General features: G+C 40.3%; 1 protein-coding gene across 2 annotated transcripts in view; it reads left to right on the top strand.

The window, feature by feature from the left end:
• Nucleotides 1-10,926, top strand: part of ADAMTS12 (ADAM metallopeptidase with thrombospondin type 1 motif 12) — a 424,853-nt gene extending 413,927 nt beyond the window's left edge. For both annotated transcript variants that reach the window (XM_059060818.2, XM_067030856.1), the window contains one exon: nt 7,132-10,926. In XM_059060818.2, coding sequence (XP_058916801.1) covers nt 7,132-7,310 — 179 coding nt within the window. In that variant the 3' untranslated portion in view covers nt 7,311-10,926. The remainder of the gene's footprint in view (nt 1-7,131) is intronic.
• The last annotated feature ends 12,635 nt before the right edge of the window (nt 10,927-23,561 follow it).

The raw sequence follows: 23,561 nt of genomic DNA, 5'->3' as shown, positions 1-23,561 counted from the left end.
CTGGACACCCTATTCCCAACAAAGAGCAAGACAGGTATACAGCCCCATCCATTAGCAGAGAGGCTGCCTAAAATAATAATAAAGCTACCAACATCCCCAAAAACACCACCAGACGTGGACCTGCCCACCAGAAAGACAAGATCCAGCCTCATGCACCAGAACAGAGGCACTAGACCCCCAACCAGGGAACCTACTCAACCCACTGAACCAACCTTAGCCACTGGGGACAGCCACCAAAAACAACAGGAACTACGAACCTGCAGCGTGCAAAAAGGAGACCCCAAACACAGTAAGATAAGTGAAATGAGAAGACAGAAAAACACACAACAGATGAAGGAGCAAGATGAAAAGACACCAGACCTAACAAATGAAGAGGAAATAGGCAGTCTACCTGAAAAAGAATTCAGAATAATGATAGTAAAGATGATTCAAAATCTTGGAAATAGAATAGACAAATTGCAAGAAACAGTTAACAAGGACCTAGAAGAAATAAAGAGGAAGCAAGTAACGATGAGCAACACAATAAATGAAATGAAAAATACTCTAGATGGGATCAATAGCAGAATAACTGAGGCAGAAGGACGGATAAGTGACCTGGAAGATAAAATAGTGGAAATAACTACTGCAGAGCAGAAGAAAGAAAAAAGAATGAAAAGAACTGAGGACAGTCTCAGAGACCTCTGGGACAACATTAAATGCACCATCATTCGAATTATAGGGGTCCCAGAAGAAGAAGAGAGAAAGAAAGGGACTGAGAAAATATTTGAAGAGATTATAGTTGAAAACTTCTCTAATATAGGAAAGGAAATAGTCAACCAAGTCCAGGAAGCACAGAGAGTGCCATACAGGATAAACCCAAAAAGAAACACTCCAAGACACATAATAATCAAACTGTCAAAAACTAAATACAGGGCTTCCCTGGTGGTGCAGTGGTTGACAGTTCAACTGCCGAGGCAGGGGACACGGGTTTGTGCCCCGGTCCGGGAAGATCCCACATGCCACGGAGCGGCTGGTCCCGTGAGCCATGGCCGCTGAGCCTGCATGTCCAGAGCCTGTGCTCCGCAACGGGAGAGGCCACAACGAGAGGCCCGCATAAAAAAAAAAAAAAAAAAAAAAAAAAAAAAAAATTAAATACAAAGAAAACATATTAAAAGCAGCAAGGGAAAAACAACAAATAACACACAAGGGAATCCCCATAAGGTTAACATCTGATCTTTCAGCAGAAACTCTACAAGCCAGAAGGGGGTGGCAGGACATATTTAAAGTGATGAAGGAAAAAAACCTACAACCAAGATTACTCTACCCAGCAAGGATCTCATTCAGATTTGATGGAGAAATTAAAACCTTCACAGACAAGAAAAAGCTGAGAGAGTTCAGCACCACCAAACCAGCTCTACAACAAATGCTAAAGGAACTTCTCTAAGCAAGAAACACAAGAGAAGGAAAAGACCTACAAGAACAACCCTAAACAATTAAGTAAATGGTAATAGGAACATACATATCGATAATTACCTTAAATGTAAATGGATTAAATGCTCCCACCAAAAGACACAGACTGGCTGAATGGATACAAAAACAAGACCCATATATATGCTGTCTACAAGAGACCCACTTCAAACCTAGGGACACATACAGATTGAAAGTAAGGGGATGGAAAAAGATATTCCATGCAAATGGAAATCAGAAGAAAGCTGGAGTAGCAATTCTCATATCAGACAAAATAGACTTTAAAATAAAGACTATTACAAGAGACAAAGAAGGACACTACATAATGATCAAGGGATCGATCCATGAAGAAAATATAACAATTGTAAATATTTATGCACCCAACATAGGAGCAACTCAATACATAAGGCAAATACTAACAGCCTTAAAAGGGGAAATCGACAGTAACACAATTATAGTAGGAGACATTAACACCCCAGTGTCACCAATGGACAGATCATCCAAAATGAAAATAAATAAGGAAACACAAGCTTTAAATGATACATTACACAAGATGGACTTAATTGATATTTATAGGACATTCCATCCAAAAATAACAGAATACACATTTTTCTCAAGTGCTCATGGAACATTCTCCAGGATAGATCATATTTTGGGTCACGAATCTAGCCTTGGCAAATTTAATAAAACTGAAATCGTATCAAGTATCTTTTCTGACCACAATGCTATGAGACTAGATATCAATTACAGGAAAAGATCTGTAAAAAATACAAACACGTGGAGGCTAAACAATACACTACTTAATAACGAAGTGATCACTGAAGAAATCAAAGAGGAAATCAAAAAATACGTAGAAACAAATGACAATGTAGACACGACGACCCATAACCTATGGGATACAGCAAAAGCAGTTCTAAGAGGGAAGTTTATAGCAATACAATCATACCTTAAGAAACAGGAAACATCTCGAATAAACAACCTAACTTTACACTTAAAGCAATTAGAGAAAGAAGAACAAAAAAACCCCCAAATTTAGCAGAAGGAAAGAAATCATAAAGATCAGATCAGAAATAAATGAAAAATAAGTGAAGGAAACAATAGCAAAGACCAATAAAACTAAAAGCTGGTTCTTTGAGAAGATAAATAAAATTGATAAACCATTAGCCAGACTCATCAAGAATAAAAGGGAGAAGACTCAAATCAATAGAATTAGAAATGAAAAAGGAGATGTAACAACTGACTCTGCAGAAATACAAAAGATTATTAGAGATTACTACAAGCAACTCTATGCCAATAAAATGGACAACCTGGAAGAAATGGACAAATTCTAAGAAATGCACAACCTGCCGAGACTGAACCAAGAAGAAAGAGAAAATATGAACAGACCAATCACAAGCACTGAAATTGAAACTGTGATTAAAAATCTTCCAACAAACAAAAGCCCAGGACCAGATGGCTTCACAGGCGAATTCTATCAAACATTTAGAGAAGAACTAACACCTATCTTTCTCAAACTCTTCCAAAAGATAGCAGAGGGAGGAACACTCCCAAATTCATTCTATGAGGCCACCATCACCCTGATACCAAAACCAGACAAAGACGTCACAAAGAAAGAAAACTACAGGCCAATATCACTGATGAACATAGATGCAAAAATCCTCAACAAAATACTAGCAAACAGAATCCAACAGCACATTAAAAGGATCATACACCATGATCAAGTGGGGTTTATTCCAGGAATGCAAGGATTCTTCAATATACGCAAATCAATCAACATGATACACCATATCAACAAACTGAAAGAGAAAAACCATATGATCATCTCAATAGATGCAGAGAAAGCTTTTGACAAAATTCAACACTCATTTATGATAAAAACCCTGCAGAAAGTAGGCATAGAGGGAACTTTCCTCAACATAATAAAGGCCATATATGACAAACCCACAGCTAGCATCGTTCTCAATGGTGAAAAACTGAAACCATTTCCACTAATATCAGGAACAAGACAAGGTTGCCCACTCTCACCACTCTTATTCAACATAGTTTTGGAAGTTCAAGCCACAGCAATCAGAGAAGAAAAAGAAATAAAAGGAATCCAAATAGGAAAAGAAGAAGTAAAGCTGTCACTGTTTGCAGATGACATGATACTATACATAGAGAATCCTAAGGATGCTACCAGAAAACTACTACAGCTAATCAATGAATTTGGTAAAGTTGCAGGATACAAAATAAATGCACAGAAATCTCTGGCATTCTTATACACTAATGATGAAAAATCTGAGAGTGAAATTAAGAAAACACTCCCATTTACCATTGTAACAAAAAGAATAAAATATCTAGGGATAAACCTACCTAAGGAGACAAAAGACTTGTATGCAGAAAACTGTAAGACACTGATGAAAGAAATTAAAGATGATACAAATAGGTGGAGAAATATACCATGTTCTTGGATTGGAAGAATCAACATTGTGAAAATGACTCTACTACCCAAAGCAATCTACAGATTCAATGCAATCCCTATCAAATTACCACTGGCATTTTTTACAGAACTAGAACAAAAAATTTCACAATTTCTATGGAAACACAAAAGACCCCGAATAGCCAAAGCAATCTTGAGAACGAAAAATGGAGCTGGAGGAATCAGGCTCCCTGACTTCAGACTCTACTACAAGGCTACAGTAATCAAGACAGTATGGTACTGGCACAAAAACAGAAATATAGATCAATGGAACAGGATAGAAAGCCCAGAGATAAACCCACACACCTATGGTCACCTTATCTTTGATAAAGGAGGGAAGGATATACAGTGGAGAAAAGACAGCCTCTTCAATAAGTGGTGCTGGGAAAACTGGACAGCTACCTGTAGAAGTATGAAATTAGAACACTCCCTAACACCACACACAAAAATAAACTCAAAATGGGTTAAAGACCTAAATGTAAGGCCAGACACTATCAAACTCTAAGAGGAAAACATAGGCAGAACACTCTACGACATAAATCACAGCAAGATCCTTTTTGACCCATCTCCTAGAGAAATGGAAATAAAAACACAAATAAACAAATGGGACCTAATGAAACTTAAAAGCTTTTGCACAGCAAAGGATATCATAAACAAGACCACAAGACAACCCTCAGAATGGGAGAAAATATTTGCAGATGAAGCAACTGACAAAGGATTAATATCCAAAATTTATAAGCAACACATGCAGCTCAATAACAAAAAAACAAACAACCCGATCCAAAAATGGGCAGAAGAACTAAATAGACATTTCTCCAAAGAAGATATACAGATTGCTAACAAGCACATGAAAGAATGCTCAACCTCATTAATCATTAGAGAAATGCAAATCAAAACTACAATGAGATACCATCTCACACCGGTCAGATTGGCCATCATCAAAAACTCTAGAAACAATAAATGCTGGAGAGAGTGTGGAGAAAAGGGAACCCTCTTGCACTGCTGGTGGGAATGTAAATTGATACAGCCACTATGGAGAACAGTATGGAGGTTCCTTAAAAAACTACAAATAGAACTACCATACGACCCAGCAATCCCACTACTGGGCATATACCCTGAGAAAACCATAATTCAGAAAGACTCATGTACCAAAATGTTCATTGCAGCTCTATTTACAATAGCCAGGACATGGAAGCAATCTAAGTGTCCATCAACAGATGAATGGATAAAGAAGATGTGGCACATATATACAATGGAATATTACTCAGCCTAAAAAGAAATGAAACTGAGTTATTTATAATGAGGTGGATGGACCTGGAGTGTGTCATACAGAGTGAAGTAAGTCAGAAAGCGAAAAACAAATACCGTACGCTAACACATATATATGGACTCTAAGGGAAAAAAATGTCATGAAGAGATTAGTGGTAGGACGGGAATAAAACACAGACTTACTCGAGCATGGACTTGAGGATATGGGGAGGGGGAAGGGTGGGCTGTGACGAAGTGAGAGAGTGGCAGGGACATATATACACTATCAAATGTAAATTAGATAGCTAGTGGGATGCTGCCACATAGCACAGGGAGATCACCTCTGTGCTTTGTGACCACCTAGAGGGGTGGGATAGGGAGGGTGGGAGAGAGGGTGATGCAAGAGGGAAGAGATATGGGAACATATGTATATGTATAAGTGATTCACTTTGTTGTAAAGGAAAAACTAACACACTATTGTAAAACAGTTATACTCCAATAAAGATGTTTAAAAAAAAAAAACGGAACTCTGACAGCTAACAGAAGACATTTCTTCATGAAAAAACAAGGCACAGTCAAGGAAATGATGAGTTCTGAGAAGATAAAAAGCATTTTTTTGCCTTCATGACCTGAAGGTGAAAAATGCATAGAGAGGCAAAAATACTGTCACAGATTTGGATAAAGAGAATATTACCTCAATTTCTACTTTTACTGACAGTTCTATTTACAAAGGACAGCAGCCTGTTTGGGGAAAAGCTTTTCTTTAGGACTGTTCAAATCTTTTCTGTAATGGAGAAAGAAGATCAACCAGAGCTCTGAGAGGCACTGAAGCAAAGTTTGAAACAATTTCACTTTATAAAAGAAAAATGTGTTATTGGGACCTTACTGAATTCCTTCCACCAGGAGTACAGGGGCCAGTGCAGTCTGAGTACCACCCATAGGATATGCAAGGGTGGGAGAAATCTAGTCCAATTCCCTGTTTCATGTATGAGGAAAGGAGGGCCAAAATAATTCAGGAACTTACTTGCCCAGAGTTAGGATAGAACAAGGATTAGTACCCAAGTAACTAATTGTATCCTTACCCTGGGAATTATTTGTGCATGTCTTATGCCTTCATCTACATGGTACATTTCTGGAGGGCAGTGACCACATTTTGTATATCTATATCCTTTGCTCAGGAAGCATTGGTTAGTTGGCTGACGGGGTGACTGCTTGGTGCTCTGGATGATATGATTGATAGAAGCATGAGCTAGAGTCAAAACTGCCCCTGTTCAGATCTGACTGTGCCACTTATCAGCTGGATAACATTGTGCAAGTTCTTAACTTCTGTAGGCTTTACGTCTCCTTTTGTAAAATGGAAAGAACAGTTGTATTTACCTGATAGTTACTGCTGTGAAGATTCGATGAAGCGATGCATGTAAAATATTGCTTTCAACTATTGCATAACAATCCTGCATAACAAGGCATCTCTAAACTCAGTGCTTTAAAACTACAAGCGTGAATTTTTTGCTCAGCTCAAGTTCAGCTGATCTAGCTTGGCTATGGTTGGCCTCGGCTGCAAGCTGTAGGTTGGGTCTAGGTCTGCTCCGTGTGTCTCATCCTCCTTGGTCCAGTGGCTGCATGAGCCAGAGTCTTCTAACGGTGATGGCAGAAGCTCATCAGGGCAGCCTCATCCTCCCTCACATTCCAAGGCCCTGCAGGGATCATGTCCACTAACATCCCGCTGTCCAAAGCAAGTCAGAGGGCTGAACCCAAAGTCCAGGAGTGGGGAAGTATTCACCACCTGGTGGCCATGGCAAGGGTGGGAAAGTATAACATTGCTACACAGGAGTGAATTTCAGTGGATGTCAACCATTATGAATTGTTATGGAGTCTTTCTCAGTAGACACATAAAGTCTTCCATTAATAGAAGTCGCACTTATTCACTTACAAAAGGATAATCTTTGTTTTTTTCCTATTTTTTCTTTCTCCTCCCACAGATTTACTTTGCACCAAGGACAAGTTATCAGCCAGTTTCTGCCAGACACTAAAAACCATGAAGAAATGTTCTGTGCCCACAGTGAGGGCTCAGTGCTGCCTCTCGTGTTCCCAGACACACATCGCCCACACCCAAAGGCCAAGAAAGCGACAGCCATTCAAAAACACCAGAGCACCCTAAGTCCAGAAGAAAGCCACCCTCCACCACAGACTCCAGCAGCCTGCTGACCATGACACGTTCTAGGCCCAGGGGCCACTTCATTGCGGTTTTACTCTGTGTATTTCAGGTTCAACTCTGGCTCATAACTAAACAAAGCCCACTGTTCTTTAGCCACAAAACGTCCCTCATAGGAGACATGGGGCTGTAATGCTCACCGCTCCCTGATACGCAGGTGAGGTATCCAGGAGAATCGGGCCTCTCGTGAGATCAGCTCGTGGGAAAGGTGCCAAGGCGGGCAAGTCTGTGAAACGATGTCTTTTGTTCCTCCCTTAAAGATAAAAACAGAGAGACCAGATTTTTTCCCAGACTACCTCAAGAGTATCAGGAAACAGAGCCACACTTATCCAGGGAAAAAATAACCTTGTTAATTTACCTTGGTGAAATCACCCCTTTTTTGTCTCCCTACTTGGGGCAGCTGCTGTTTAAAATATCATGGGAGAGCTTTCAGGAACATTCTTGTAATTCATCCAGGAAGGGGACCGCTTTCTTCACCCCGTGTTCAACTGGGGCAGGAAGAGAAAGTGCTGGCTTCACCCTCAGTCTGTCCCTAAGCCCTATGGACTCTTCATCTGGGCTGTTTAGACTCCCATTCCTTCCTGGAGACACTAGAAGAAGAGGACATGGGCAGGAACTGTAGGCTTTAGTAAACCTAAGGGATTTAGGTTAGCTATACAGAAGACATTTCTGACTTAAGGATAATTTCTATGAAAACTCTTAAAAAGCAAATTAACAGAAATCAATTTCTTGCTAGTATAAGGAAGAGAAGAACATGGGCTTTTTGTTCTTCCTACTTCCCTGGCAAATACCCATTCCTTTGCAGAAGAGCAAATGAGTCTTCCTGTGTGGCTTTCCCTTCTCTAGCATATTCCCTGCCTGAATCTTCAGTTCAGGGTGAACGTCTTTTCACCACTAGGGGTTTACACACCACAACTGCTACGGCCAGGTCCACAGCTGCAACCTGCCCCCACCTACCCTCAGGTTGGAAAACGGAGCTCTAGATTAAAATATTTCCGAGAACCAGGTAAATTGTATTAAGTATAGAAAAACTTAGTATAAACTTCTAGTCTCGAGAAAAAAAACTTTTCAAGAGTGAGGTAAATCTGATCTATTCTCTAGCACACCCAATAGTTACACTTTTGAGGATCTGTTTTCTGAGGGGGGGGGGAACAGGTGAGTCAGGCAGTCCAAAAAAGTGAAATGAAAGTTAGAATGCTTATTCTGGATGTTCCCATCAGGAGTCAAAGTAGGCTGTGGTCTCAGATTCAAGGTGAATTTCCTGGTTTGTAAGGGGAGGTATTTATATGAACTGAACGTGGAAAATGGGGGGTGTGGAGCCCCCAGGGGAAGAAGCCCTCAGAATTAGGTCTTGACAGAGGGGAAGGCAGGAGAGTGGCCTTCACGTAATGGGCAGCGTGTCTTCAGTCTCACGCACAGGTACCGTTAACATTCACCATGGAGTACAGTATCCCAACTCTCCCTTGAATTATCTATCCATTCAGCAGAATGGTGCTATTGAAAAATGGTGCTAATATCTAGTTGGTGGCAGAATATAAACATATACATAGATGTACAAGTGGGCGAGTCCACGTGCATCTTCTGTTAAATGTGTAATGGTGTTGCTGGCCAACGCCAGTTCTATTGCTTGGATACCAGAAGCTTACATTTTTTATATTATGTGCTTTTTTTTTTTCAAGCCATTACTGTGTATTATTCTGATAAATGCCTGTGGGAAATAAAACACTGGGGTTGGGATGAAATTTGAGATAGAGCAGAAACAGGAGATGAGTAGACATGTTTACCAAAACCAGGGAATTTATTTCTATATAATTATGTTCTTGTATTCTGTCTTTAAACATGGCTGGCCAGTGACAGTCTCTGGTGAAATAAGTTTTAGCAAGAAGATGCTTACATTGTCACTGATGTGAGTAGAAAAGAACCTGATTTTTTCCTAATGAGGCAGTTCTCAAAAACTGTCCCTGAAGTATAGTGTAGGCTTTCAGGGAGATTAATTTAGTAAGTTGGATGGATTTCACTTAACCTGGTACTCTGCTTCCCTAGGATCATGCATGTCATCAGGGACCTGGATATGACCAGTCTTACAAAACTCAGGAACAAACTCCGATTCCTACTGACCTCAGCAAACTAAACTAGGCCAGATTTCCCAATATGCAAAATGTTATTTATGACCCATGTGGCAAAGATGGTAGAAATGTAGGAAGGGTCTGTCCAGGTGCTCCATTCTAGGCCTTTCTCTAGTTTCTCAAAGGCAGAATATTGGCCCCTAACCCTGCATCATGGACATGCACTTCCTGTGTGGGGCTGTGTTGTAAGACAGTGGGTAGCAGCTGTCCTTCTGGACCCCAGAATCAAGACAGCACTTGCTACTAGAGTCATCTGACATGGTTGTTGCCTTGACAGTCACTCAGCTTTGGGTCATCAGGCTTTTGACAGGTCCCCTTGCTTGCAATAAGAGAGGGACCTCAGATTAACAGGGAGACTCTGAAGGCAAGAACCTGAATGGCGTCTGACCACCCTTTTGGTGCTCATGGGGGCCAACATGAAGTAGTGTTGTTGGTTTATTTCTTCCATGGCCTCCTTTCTTCCCACCTTGAACAAGCAACTGAGATGTATAGCAGGAGACACTGGATGCACATCTACCATGAATCAGAGGCCACCACAGGGCCTGGTGCTTAAATACATGAAGGTTCTCAAACCCAATTTGGTTTACGTTGCCTCTCCCAGTGGTAGAGTTAGCTCTTCTCTGAAAAGGTGTGGGTTAATTTAATTCTTAAACATCGAAACATAATTCAACACACCACAAGAAAACAATATTTTAAGAGACTAAATAGTGAATATTTTTGTAAAACAGGAAATCATTTTGTGATGCAAGCAATGGCCCCTTTGTAGGAATGACTTGTTTTAATATTTGGTTTTCTTAATCAAGAATGCACCTCCATCCAATCTCCTGACCCATCTCTACTTGATGGAGTCATCCCAGTGTGATGCTTTCAGATATTTAGTGAATGTTTTTGATAACCTTCATCACATTTCTGGAACACAAGTTGAGGGATTTATATTGTTTCAGATCATAATTTCCCAATCAGTTGGCTAAAATCCTCCAAACTCTGAAAGCTACACATTGCTACCCCAGAGATTATAGTTCTCAGCTCTTCTCCCTCTAACTTTAGGATCAAGCCCTGGGACAATGAATCCGTGCATAGCGATTCACTTTCAAGACAGAGACCACATGACATGAACTGTCTGGTGCTAAAACTTAGCCAACATATTTGATGCTACTCTTTTTCTGTTGTATTGCTAGTTCAAATATTATTAGTAGTATTATTTCTAAGTTATGTCATTTAAAAAAAACCTGGTTGGGGGAAGCACAATTCTACTTATCACTGTCCTCCAAAGTGGTTGTATGTGGTACACGGCCTCATCCATTGTCCTCTCTGCATCTCTGCTGCTTTGCCAGGCCCAGCCTCCTTAAGGGGTACCTTGGTGGGTACCTCAGTATTTAAAACCAGACTGTAACCATAGCCTGCCATTGTGTGGCATCAATAAATGGCCAAACTCACGGGTGTTTCCATGTGATTCATTTACCCCTACTGCGAGACTCCCACCACCGACCAGAGCAACCCTGGAATTCAGCAACCTGGAGAAGGATGCTGTCAGTCCTTCCTCCCCCCACTCCCTGCAAATTCCCTCCTCCTCCACCCCTAAATCAGTAGGTCACGAGATGAGTCCCAGGTGAGGTAGAACTGAGGTCTCTTCTCATGAATGATGGTGCAACAACTGACACAATCCGCCATATGATAATCTGAAGTGATGCCTGAAAGCCTCCACAATCCCAGATCCAATGTATTCATAAGTGCAGCTCACAGCATAATCGAGTCCCTCAATCTATCCAAAGTGTAGACATAATGCTTAAGAGAAAGTAATAACAATGGTGAAGAGGAATTTGCTTTGGAAATCCAATCCTTTTTCAAAAGCGGTTCACAGCATGGTGAGTTTAACCAGCAGTTGTAGAATTTGGACCTATGGACATGGAATCCACTCACGTGGAATGAGTAAAAGCACTGAGATGGGAAGAGCGAGGCATCCACAGGTGATCCTAGAATGTTTGCAGCATGTACAGGGGTGGGAGGAATCTGGTTTAGGTCAAGAAATCACACAGGGCCATGTACACCTCCCTGTTTGTACCTTGGAAATTTTTTTTTTTTTTTTTTTTTTTTTTTTTGCTGTACACAGGCCTCTCACTGTTGTGGCCTCTCCCATTACAGAGCACAGGCTTCGGACGCGCAGGCTTGGAGGCCAAGGCTCACGGGCCCAGCCGCTCCGCGGCATGTGGGATCTTCCCGGACCGGGGCACGAACCCGTGTCCCCTGCCTCGGCAGGCAGACTCTCAACCACTGCGCCACCAGGGAAGCCCCTGGAAACTCTTCTATGACCACTAGGTAACCCTTTTCCTGCAAGGCTTAGCTCAAATGCTGTTCCCTGAGAAGCCTATACTAACCCTGCCAGAAAGATCGAGGCATTTCTCTGCTCTTTCTTCACTGTGTCCATTTCTGTCTAGAAGAGTGGTCCCTAACTGGGGACAGTTTTGTCCCCAGGAGACATTTGACAATGTCTGAGACATTTCTGGTTTTCACAACTTTGGGTTGGAGGGCACTCCTGGCATCTAATGAGTAGAGGCCAAGGGATGCTGGTAAAGTTCCTACAGGACCGCCCCTCCCCACAACAAAGAATTACATGGCTCAAAGCATCAATAGTTCTGAAGTGAAAAGCTCTGCACCAGAACAATTATCACCCTAGAGTGAGTATCAGGATTGCTGGATTGAATAAAACTGAGCTTACCCTAACATCAGACCTCACAAAGAACTGATGAGGTGGGTCAGAAAACTTCCAAAGAAGAAAAAATATATGTATCAGGGTTCAAAGCTCACTAATTTGATAAAATCACAATGACAGAGGGGAGAGAGGATAGTGAGCATAGCTCCAAAAGAGTCTTGAATCAGCTGCTGGGGGCTCAGGTGTTCAATCCTAGAGTCAGAGGGAATAAACCAAAAGTGGGGAAAATGGAAAAGTGACCTATTCGGGGTTTGGAATAATCCTCCTCCTCCAATTGAGGTTTCTAACCAAACAGAATAGACATAATCAGCCAGATCGAAACAACAGCTTTACCATTGGTGAAGCTGGCTTGGGGAGCATATTTTGGAGGCAAATGGAAAAGGGCTTTCCTAGCCTTCTCTACACCTACAGGTTTCAGGCTCAAGAGGGATGTGGGGGAGGGGACAGGATGGGAGAGTGTAAGAGGAGAGAGGAGATAGAAATGGACCACTTAACCCATTAAACTCTGTTAATAGAAGTATCCATGGCCATTAAACGATCACTAATAGTATCCCACCCTCCTGCACTGGGAGGAGCCTGACAGGGTTATCAAAGACCTCAGAGGGATAGCCCAATACTCTTCCACCATGGAAGTGGAGTCTTTTTGTTTCTATGTAAGAAAGGTAAGGTTAGCATGAATGGAAGATATGGGAGGGGGAGCATTATCTAAAAATGGCTCCTTTCCCATAAATTCTCAATGATGATGTGATTTTAAGATCAGAATGAAAAGACTTGGAATAAGTAGTGTAAAAGCAAGACACAGAATTTAATGAGAGAATGGCCCTACCTTCTGTGCTCACTCCCCTACCAAGCACTGCCCACTTCCTCACTGGACAGCACCCCAGCTCCTTCATTTTAGTGGTACAGCCTGACTCACCCCCAACTCGTTTCGTGGGATGTGGCCAGGACTAGGGGTCCTCACTGATGGTTCCTGCAGACTCTGCAGTGATGGGATATGGTACCTGGGGCCAAGGTAATACCAAGAGATTCCTGAACAGGCAGCACAATCCAGCTGGCACTTGACATCAGGCAGCCACCAGCTGGGGGTTCTCCTGCCCAAATGCCAGCTATGGCTGTGCCTTGGGCACCATCACTGCACAGCTTCCTCTTTGGTACTACAACAACTGGGAAACATCTCCATGGACGGCTGGGTCAGGACAGGAAGACAGTGAGGCAGGAAAGACATAAGAGAACCAGTCCATGATGTTGGCTGCACAGAGACAGCCTGAAGGAGCTAGAGTGTGAAGCACCACAACCAGGGAGTGTTCGCAGAAAAAGCCCGGGCCACCATAGGAAGCAAAGTGCCACTGTTAAGTGGTATGCAAAGGGAGGGATGGGGCTGCCATTGCAGCTGCTTACCCCACCCTCTGGCCCCTGCCTCCGCGGCTCCAGGAGAGGCTCCGGCCCGAGCAGGCTTGCATGCTCTGGCCACCACCTTGGCAGCCCAGGACCAGACACCAGTGGGTCGCCCACATGCAGATGCAGGGTTGAAATCACAGCTGAGCCCCAGGGGCTGTGTGACTTAGGAAACAGAGCTGAAATCTCTCGCCATGGCTGTGCAAAGCACAGATTTACACCTCCACCGCCGGCTTTGTAAATTCAATGCCTGCAGAATATCCAAAAGGATGCTCCCATGGCTGGGACGGGTCTGGCCTTAGCAGCTGTGGGCTTTGTGGATGTGTACATGTGGGGACTGGGCCAGGCCAGAGTCTAAGCTGCCTCCACAGCTCCCACAGTGGGTCCAGGTATGCAACTATGCAGTCCTGTGACCTGACTTCAGTGGATCTGTGCTCGTAGCCTTGTGAAAACAAAGCCTGAGAGGCGTGAGGGCCAACTGTCGGCATACCCATGGTTGAGGTGGGGCTGAGGGCAATGCCAACAGCAGTGTACTTTGTGAATCCACACAATGGGTGCAAGGTGACACAACAGAGCACACTAACAGGTAAACAGGTCCAGTGGAGAGATACTCAGTGGCTCCTCACCCAGCAAGAATGCTCCAATCCGGTCTACCTTGCACCAAATATCAGAAGTGCAGCTAAGATGGATCTGGGATCTTCTACTCCAACAACTAGGGAGCAGACCCTGTCCCTGACAGGGCACTGACAACCACAGAGCAAAGAGGAGGCCCCGCTCAATAACCAGTGCAGACTCTGGTCACCACAACATCAGCCACACCACCTATCAAGGGGATAAAATGGCCAGTATACACTGAGGAAAGAGGTGGCAGGCATCCATACTAAAAACAGCCCTCGCACCGAAAAAATATTAAACCCACACAGGTTACAGAGGAACATTCCCACATAAAAATAGCCCTCCAAGACCACAGTAGATAATTGTTTCTCCTAAACTCATAGAGCAAGACAAATATAAGTAAAATGAAGAAGCAGAGGAACCACTCCCAATTAAAAGATGGAGAGAATTCCCCTGAAAGAACAATGAAACACACCTCTTCAGTCTAACAGACACCAAGTTCAAAAAGGAGATACTAAAAATACTGAAGGAATTAAGAAATGCTATCAACAGAAATGCAGATGACTGTAAAAAGGAACTAGAAAGTATAAGGAGGAGCCAAGAAAAATAAGAGAATTCATTTGAAGAGATAAAAGTTAAACTAAAGAGTATGAATATCAGAATGGATAATGCAGAAGAACAAATAAGTGATCTAGAAGTTAGAAAAATTGAAATCACCCAGTTAGAACAGCAGACAGAAACCCAAATTTTAAAAAATGAAAGCAGTATAAGAGACTTGTGGGGTAATATAAAGCATGCCAATCTACACATAATAGGAATCCCAGAAGGAGAAGAAAGAGAAAGGATATTGAAAATGTATTTGAAGAAATTATAGCTGAAAGCTTCCCAAACCTAAAGAAGGAAACAGATGTCCAGATACAGGAAGCACAGAGAGTGCCAAACAGATCTACACCAAGACATATTATGATAAAAATGGCAAAAGTTAAAGATAAAGAAAGGATTCTGAAGGCAGCAAGATAAAAACAAAGAATTAATTACAAGGCTATCCCCTATTAGGCTATCAGCTGATTTCTCTACAGAAATGTTGCAGACCAGAAGGGAGTGGCAAGACATATTCCAAGCCCTGAAAGGGAAAAATCTGCAACCTAGGATACTCTACCCAGCAAAATTATCATTTAGAATAGAAAGAGAGATAAAGAATTTCTCAGACAAGCAAAAACTAAAAGAACATAGCAATACTAAACCTATCCTAAAGGAAATATTTAAAGGTATTTGCTAAAGAGAAAAGAAGTAGGGTAGAGGAACCAAGATGGCGGAGTAGAAGGACGTGCTCTCACTCCCTCTTGCGAGAACACCAGAATCACAACTAGATGCTGGACAATCATCAACAGGAAGACACTGGAACTCAACAAAAAAGATACCCCACATCCAAAGACAAAGGAGAAGCCACAATGAGACAGTAGTAGGGGCACAATCACAGTAAAATCAAATCCCATAACTGCTGGGTGGGTGACTCACAGGTGGGAGAACACTTATACCACAGAAGTCCACCCACTGGAGTGAAGGTTCTGAGGCCCACATCAGGTTTTCCAAACTGGGGGTCCAGCAATGGGAGGAGGAATTCCTAGAGAATCAGACTTTAAAGCCTAGTGGGAATTGATTGCAGGACATCAGCAGGACTGGGGGAAACAGAGACTCCACTCTTAGAGGGCACACACAAAGTAGAGTGTGCATCGGGACCCAGGGGAAGGAACAGAGACCCCAGGGGAGACTGAACCAGACCTACCTGCTAGTGTTGGAGGGTCTCCTGCAGAGGCGGGGGTGAGGGGTGGGGTGGCTGTGGCTCACCGTGGGGACAAGGACACTGGCAGCAGAAGTTCTGGGAAGTACTCCTTGGCATGAGCCCTCCCAGAGTCTGCCATTAGCCCCACCAAAGAGCCCAGGTAGGCTCCAGTGTTGGGTTGCCTCAGGCCAAACAACCAACAGGGAGGGAACAGAGCCCCACCCATCAGCAATCAAGTGGATTAAAGTTTTACTGAGCTCTGCCCACCAGAGCAACAGTCAGCTCTACACACCACCAGTCCTTCCCATCAGGCCTCTTAGATAGCCTCATCCACCAGAGGGCAGACAGCAGAAGCAAGAAGAACTACAATCCTGCAGCCTGTGGAACAAAAACCACATTCACAGAAAGATAGACAAGATGAAAAGGCAGAGGGCTCTGTACCAGATGAAGGAACAAGATAAAACCCCAGAGAAAACCCCAAATGAAGTGGAGATAGGCAACCTTCCAGAAAAAAATTCAGAATAATGATAGTGAAGATAATCCAGGACCTCGGAAAAACAATGGAGGCAAAGATCGAGAAGATGCAAGAAGTGTTGAACAAAGACCTAGAAGAATTAAAGAAGAAACAAACAGAGATGAACAGTACAATAACTGAAATGAAAACTACACTAGAAGGAATCAATAGCAGAATAACTGAGGCAGAAGAATAGATAAGTGACCTGGAAGACAGAATGGTGGAATTCACTGCTGTGGAACAGAATAAAGAAAAAAGAATGAAAAGAAATGAAGACAGCCTAAGAGACTTCTGGGACAACATTAAATGCAACAACATTCATATTATAGAGATCCCAGAAGGAGAAGAGAGAGAGAAAGGACCAGAGAAAATATTTGAAGAGATTATAGTTGAAAACTTCCCTAACATGGGAAATAGCCACTGAAGTCCAGGAAGCGCTGCGAGTCCCATACAGGATAAACACAAGGAGAAACACACCAAGACACATAGTAATCAAACTGACAAAATTTAAAGACAAAGAAAAATTACTGAAAGCAGCAACGGAATGATAAATAACATACAAGGGAACTCCCATAAGGTTAACAGCTGATTTCTCAGAAGAAACTCTACAAGCCAGAGGGAGTGGCATGATACAATTAAAGAGATGAAAGAGAAGAACCTACAACCAAGATTACTCTACCCAGCAAGGATCTCATTCAGATTCAATGGAGGAATCAAAAGCTTTAAAGACAAGCAAAGGCTAAGAGAATTAAGGACCACAAAACCAGCTCTACAAACAAATGCTAAAGGAAATTCTGTAAGGGGGAAACACAAGAGAAGAAAAGTGTCCATAAAAACAAACCCAAAACAATTAAGAAAATGGTAATAGGAACATACATATCGATAATTACCTTAAACGTGAAAGGATTAAATGCTCCCACCAAAAGACACAGGCTTGCTGAATGGATACAAAAACAAGACCCATATATATGCTGTCTACAAGAGACCCACTTCAGACCTAGGGACACATACAGACTGAAAGTGAGGGGATGGAAAAAGATATTCCATGCAAATGGTAATCAAAAGAAAGCTGGAGTAGCAATACTCATATCAGATAAAATAGACATTAAAATAAAGAATGTTACAAGAGACAAGGAAGGACACTACATAATGATCAAGGGATCAATCCAAGAAGAAGATATAACAATTATAAATATATATGCACCCAACATAGGAGCACCTCAATACATAAGGCAACTGCTAACGGCTATAAAGGAGGAAATTGACAGTAACACAATAATAGTAGGGGACTTTAACACCTCACTTACACCAATGGACAGATCATCCAAAATGAAAATAAATAAGGAAACAGAAGCTTTAAATGACACAATAGGCCAGATAGATTTAATTGATATTTATAGGACATTCCACCCCAAAACAGCAGATTACACTTTCTTCTCAAGTGCACATGGAACATTCTCCGGGATAGATCACATGTTGGGTCACAAATCAAGCCTCAGTAAATTTAAGAAAATTGAAATCATATCAAGCATCGTTTCTGAGCACAATGCTATGAGATTAGAAATGAATTACAGGGATAAAAAACGTAAAAAACACAAACACATGGAGGCTAAACAATACGTTACTAAATAACCAAGAGATCACTGAAGAAATCAAAGAGGAAATCAAAAAATACCTAGAGACAAATGACAATGAAAACGGGATGATACAAAACCTATGGGATGCAGCAAAAGCAGTTCTAAGAGGGAAGTTTATAGCAATACAAGCCTACCTCAAGAAACAAGAAAAATCTCAAATAAACAGTCTAACCTTACACCTAAAGGAACTAGAGAAAGAAGAACAAACAAAACCCAAAGTTAGCAGAAGGAAAGAAATCATAAAGATCAGAGCAGAAATAAATGAAATAGAAACAAAGAAAACAATAGCAAAGATCAATAAAACTAAAAGCTGGTTCTTTGAGAAGATAAACAAAATTGATAAACCATTAGCTAGACTCATCATGAAAAAGAGGGAGAGGACTCAAATCAATAAAATTAGAAATGAAAAAGGAGAAGTTACAACAGACACTGCAGAAATACAAAGCATCCTAAGAGACTACTACAAGCAACTCTATGCCAATAAAATGGACAACCTGGAAGAAATGGACAAATTCTTAGAAAGGTATAACCTTCCAAGACTGAACCAGGAAGAAATAGAAATATGAACAGACCAATCACAAGTAATGACATTGAAACTGTGATTAACTTCTAAGAAACAAAACTTCAGGGCCAGATGGCTTCACAGGTGAATTCAATCAAACATTTAGAGAGGAGCAAACACTCATCCTTCTCAAACTCTTCCAAAAAATTGCAGAGGAAGGAACACTCCCAAACTCATTTTATGAGTCCACCATCACCCTGATACCAAAACCAAACAGATACTACAAAAAAAGAAAATTACAGATGAATATCACTGATGAATATAGATGCAAAACTCCTCAACGAAATACTAGCAAACAGAATTCAACAACACATTAAAAGGATCATACACCATGATCAAGTGGGATTTATCCCAGGGATGCAAGGATTCTTCAATATACACAAATCAATCAATGTGACATGCCATATTAACAAACTGAAGAATAAAAACCATATGATCATCTCAATAGATGCAGAAAAATCTTTTGACAAAATTCAACGCCCATTTATGATTAAAAAACTCTCCAGAAAGTGGGCATAGAGGGAATCTACCTCAACATAATAAAGGCCATATATGACAAACCCACAGCAAACATCATTCTCAATGGTGAAAAGCTGAAAGCGTTTCCTCTAAGATCAGGAATGAGAGAAGGATGTCCACTCTCACCACTAGTATTCAACATAGTTTTGGAAGTCCTAGCCCCAGTAATCAGAGAAGAAAAAGAAATAAAAGGAATACAACTTGGAAAAGAAGAAGTAAAACTGTCACTGTTTGTAGATGACATGATACTATACATAGAGAATCCTAAAAATGCCACCAGAAGACTACTAGAGCTAATCAATGAATTTGGTAAAGTTGCAGGATACAAAATAAATGCACAGAAATCTCTTGCATTGCTATACACTAATGATGAAAAATCTGAAAGAGAAATTATGGAAACACTCCCATTTACCACTGCAACAAAAAGAATAAAATACCTAGGAATAAACCTACCTAGGGAAGCAAAAGACCTGTATGCAGAAAACTATAAGAGACTGATGAAAAACATTAAAGATGATACCAACAGATAGATATACTATGTTATTGGACTGGAAGATACAATATTGTGAAAATGATTATATTACCCAAAGCAATCTATAAATTCAATGCAATCCCTATCAAATTACCAATGACATTTTTTATGGAACTAGAACAAACCATCTCAAAATTTGTATGGAGACACAAAAGACCCCGAATAGCCAAAGCAGTCTTGAAGGAAAAAAACGGAGCTGGAGGAATCAGACTCCCTGACTTCAGACTATATTACAAAGCTACAGTAATCAAGACAATATGGTACTGGCACAAAAACAGAAACATAGATCAATGGAACAATATAGAACGCCCAGAGATAAACCCATGCACCTATGGTCAACTAATCTATGACAAAGGAGGCAAAGATATACAATGGAGAAAAGACAGTCTCTTCAATAAGTGGTGCTGGGAAAACTGGACAGCTACATGTAAAAGAATGAAATTAGAACACTCCCTAACACCATACACAAAAATAAACTCAAAATGGATTAAAGACATAAATGTAAGACTGGACACTATAAAACTCTTAGAGGATAACATAGGCAGAACACTCTATGACATAAATCACAGCAAGATCTTTTTTGATCCACATCCTAGAGTAATGGAAATAAAACAAAAATAAACAAATGGGACCTAATGAAACTTCAAAGCTTTTGCACAGCAAAGGATACCATAAACAAGACGAAAAGACAACCCTCAGAATGGGAGAAAATATTCACAAACGAATCAATGGACAAAGGATTAATCTCCAAAATATATAAACAGCTCATGCAGCTCAATATTAAAGAAACAAACAACCCAATCCAAAAATGGGCAGAAGACCTAAATAGACATTTCTCCAAAGAAGACATACAGATGGCCAAGAAGCACATGAAAAGCTGCTCAACATCACTAATGATTAGAGAAATGCAAATCAAAACTACAATGAGGTATCACCTCACACCAGTCAGAATGGGCATCATCAGAAAATCTACAGACAACAAATGCTGGAGAGGGTGTGGAGAAAACGGAACCCTCTTGCACTGTTGGTGGGAATGTCAATTGATACAGCCACTATGGAGAACAGTATGGAGGTTCCTTAAAAAATTAAAAATAGAATTACCATATGATCCAGCAATCCCACTACTGGGCATGTAACCAGAGAATACATAATTCAAAAAGACACATGAATCCCAATGTTCATTGCAGCAATATTTACAACAGCCAGGTCATGAAGGCAACCTAAATGCCCATTGACATATGAATGGATAAAGAAGATGTGGTACATATATACAGTGAAATATTACTCAGCCATAAAAAGGAACGAAACTGAGTCATTTGTTGAGATGTGGATGGATCTAGAGACTGTCATACAGAGTGAAGTAAGTCAGAAAGAGAAAAACAAGTATCGAATATTAATGCAGGTATATTGGACCTAGAAAAATGGTACAGATGAACCAGTTTGCAGGGCAGAAGTTGAGACACAGATAGAGAGAACAAATGTATGTACACCAAGGGGGGAAAACCATGGTGGGTTGGGGATGGCGGTGTGCTGAATTGGGCAATTGAGATTGATATGTATACACTGATATGTATACAATTAGTGACTAATCAGAACCTGCAGTATAAAAAAACCAAACAAACGAACAAAAAAACAACTAATACTAAACTTTCTTTGGGTTATTTGTATGGAAATATGTTAATATAAATGTTTCAGACATTACATGAAATTTCTAAAAATCTTATATGTTCTGTTATAATGTTATAAGTCATAATTCTAGTTATTACTTTAAAATGAATATCTCAGAAATAAATAAATTTCCTTTTCAATTGCATTATTATGAACTTCCATCAAATTGTTAACCGTGGTCATTTTTAATTCTTTTGTCATTTACAGAGAGTTCTGGGTGTACTCTGATGCTTTTGCATAAAAGGGTTTCATCTTCAAGGAATTCATGGAAAAGAGTCTGACAAGTACAGGTTTCTGGTAACTGACTATACTGCTAAACTGGATGAATAAGCATTTTCAGAACACTAATGAAAAACTGATGAATTCATAAAAGTGCTAACAAAAGATCAAGATAAAAAAAATTAATTACATGGGACTGAGTGAACTGATGAGGATGATTATAATTTTTGTGACTTTCTGTTTGAATAAAAAAAAATCCCACAAGGTCTCTGAGGCAAAAAATATACAAATCAACTTTCACTGGAAAGTAAAGGAGCTGTTACAGTGGAGGATTACTGGACTAAATGTCAATATTATGACAGTATGAGTGTGTTTCGTGTTTGGTAAGTGCAATCATTGTTGCTTTTGTTGTGGTCTTCCATTTACAATGCTTGGTGTCAGTTTATTTATCTCTTGTAAAAAGAAAAAAATAAGAAAAAAAAGAACAATTGTTGGACTGGCAACAGACTTCATCAACTGCAAGAGATGTTGTTTCCCATTACCCTGAAGGCATTGGGTCTTGGCCACAGATTAGGACAATGGAGTCCCATATTAACTACAAGGGAATAAAATCTTCAATGTGCTGAAGGAAAATTACTGTAATTCTAGAATATTATATCCAGATAAACTGTCACTTATTAGTAGAGGAAAATAAATACTTCCTTATATTTAAATGTTAAAAGAATTTAGTACACACAGATTCTCACTAAAAGAACAATTGAAAGATTCCTTCCAACAAGAAGAAAAATCAGGAAACAGTGAGAAGAAAGCCCACGGAGAATAGAAATTGATTTTTGTCACACATCTTGGTTTAATTAACTTAAGAAAATGAACCCAGATAAAACTCAGAGTGTCCTATAACCAAAAGAACAAAGTGAAGAATGGATACTGGGGATATTAGCAATTTCACACTTTACTGGAAGTCTTTGAAATTACTTGTATATATCTATCTTGACCCTTTGTATTTTCTATCTGGCAATGTATACCTTTTTTCAATTTTGGTAAATACTTTTAACATTGTTTCTATGTAAACCTATCCCTTTGTAAATTCCAAAAAGAAGAAAAGAAGTAACAATCAATAGTAAAGAGAACATCATAAATGGAAAGTAAATCACTTAAATAAGCCAGTACACAGATTTTTTTTAAAAAAATCAAAAAACTTCTGTGAAAGTGATGATAACCACAATGAACAGCAAAATGATGAACATGAAGATGCAAAGAAGGACATCAAAATCATAAAATGTGGGGTAGAAGGGTAAGAAAATGTAGGATTTTTTTTTCTAGAATATGTTTGAGCCTATATGACTACCAGTCTAAAGCAAGTAGACATAGGAAGGGGTTAACATACTTGAAAAAAAAGGCAACCACAAATCAAAAACATAAAATAGATTCACAAAAAACAAAAGGAAAAGAACATAAGCATAATACAAAAACACCCCATCAAACCACAAAAGGAAAAACAAAAAGGGACAAAGAAGAAATATAAAATCAACAGGAAAACAAGGTTTGAAATGGCAATAAATACACATCTATCTATAATTACCTTAAATGTCAATGGACTAAATGCTCCTATCAAAAGACACAGAGTGCAAGATTAGATAAAAACGAGAGTCTACAATATGTTGTCTACAAGAGATACACTTTAGGGTGAAGGACACACATAGATTAAAAATGAGGGGTTGGAAAAAGATATTTCATGCAAATGAAAATGACAAGAAAGCAAAGGCCACATTACTCATATCAGGCAAAATAGATTTTAAAACAAAGACTATAAAGAGAGATAAAGAAGGACAGTATATAATGATAAAAGGATCAGTGCAAGGAGAGGATGTTACACTCATCAACAAATACGCACCCAACATAGGAGCACCCAAATAC

The sequence above is a fragment of the Kogia breviceps genome, chromosome 4 (genome assembly GCF_026419965.1).
Source record: "Kogia breviceps isolate mKogBre1 chromosome 4, mKogBre1 haplotype 1, whole genome shotgun sequence".
NCBI classification, from domain to species: domain Eukaryota; kingdom Metazoa; phylum Chordata; class Mammalia; order Artiodactyla; family Physeteridae; genus Kogia; species Kogia breviceps.
This window is presented reverse-complemented; position numbering and strand designations above follow the sequence as displayed.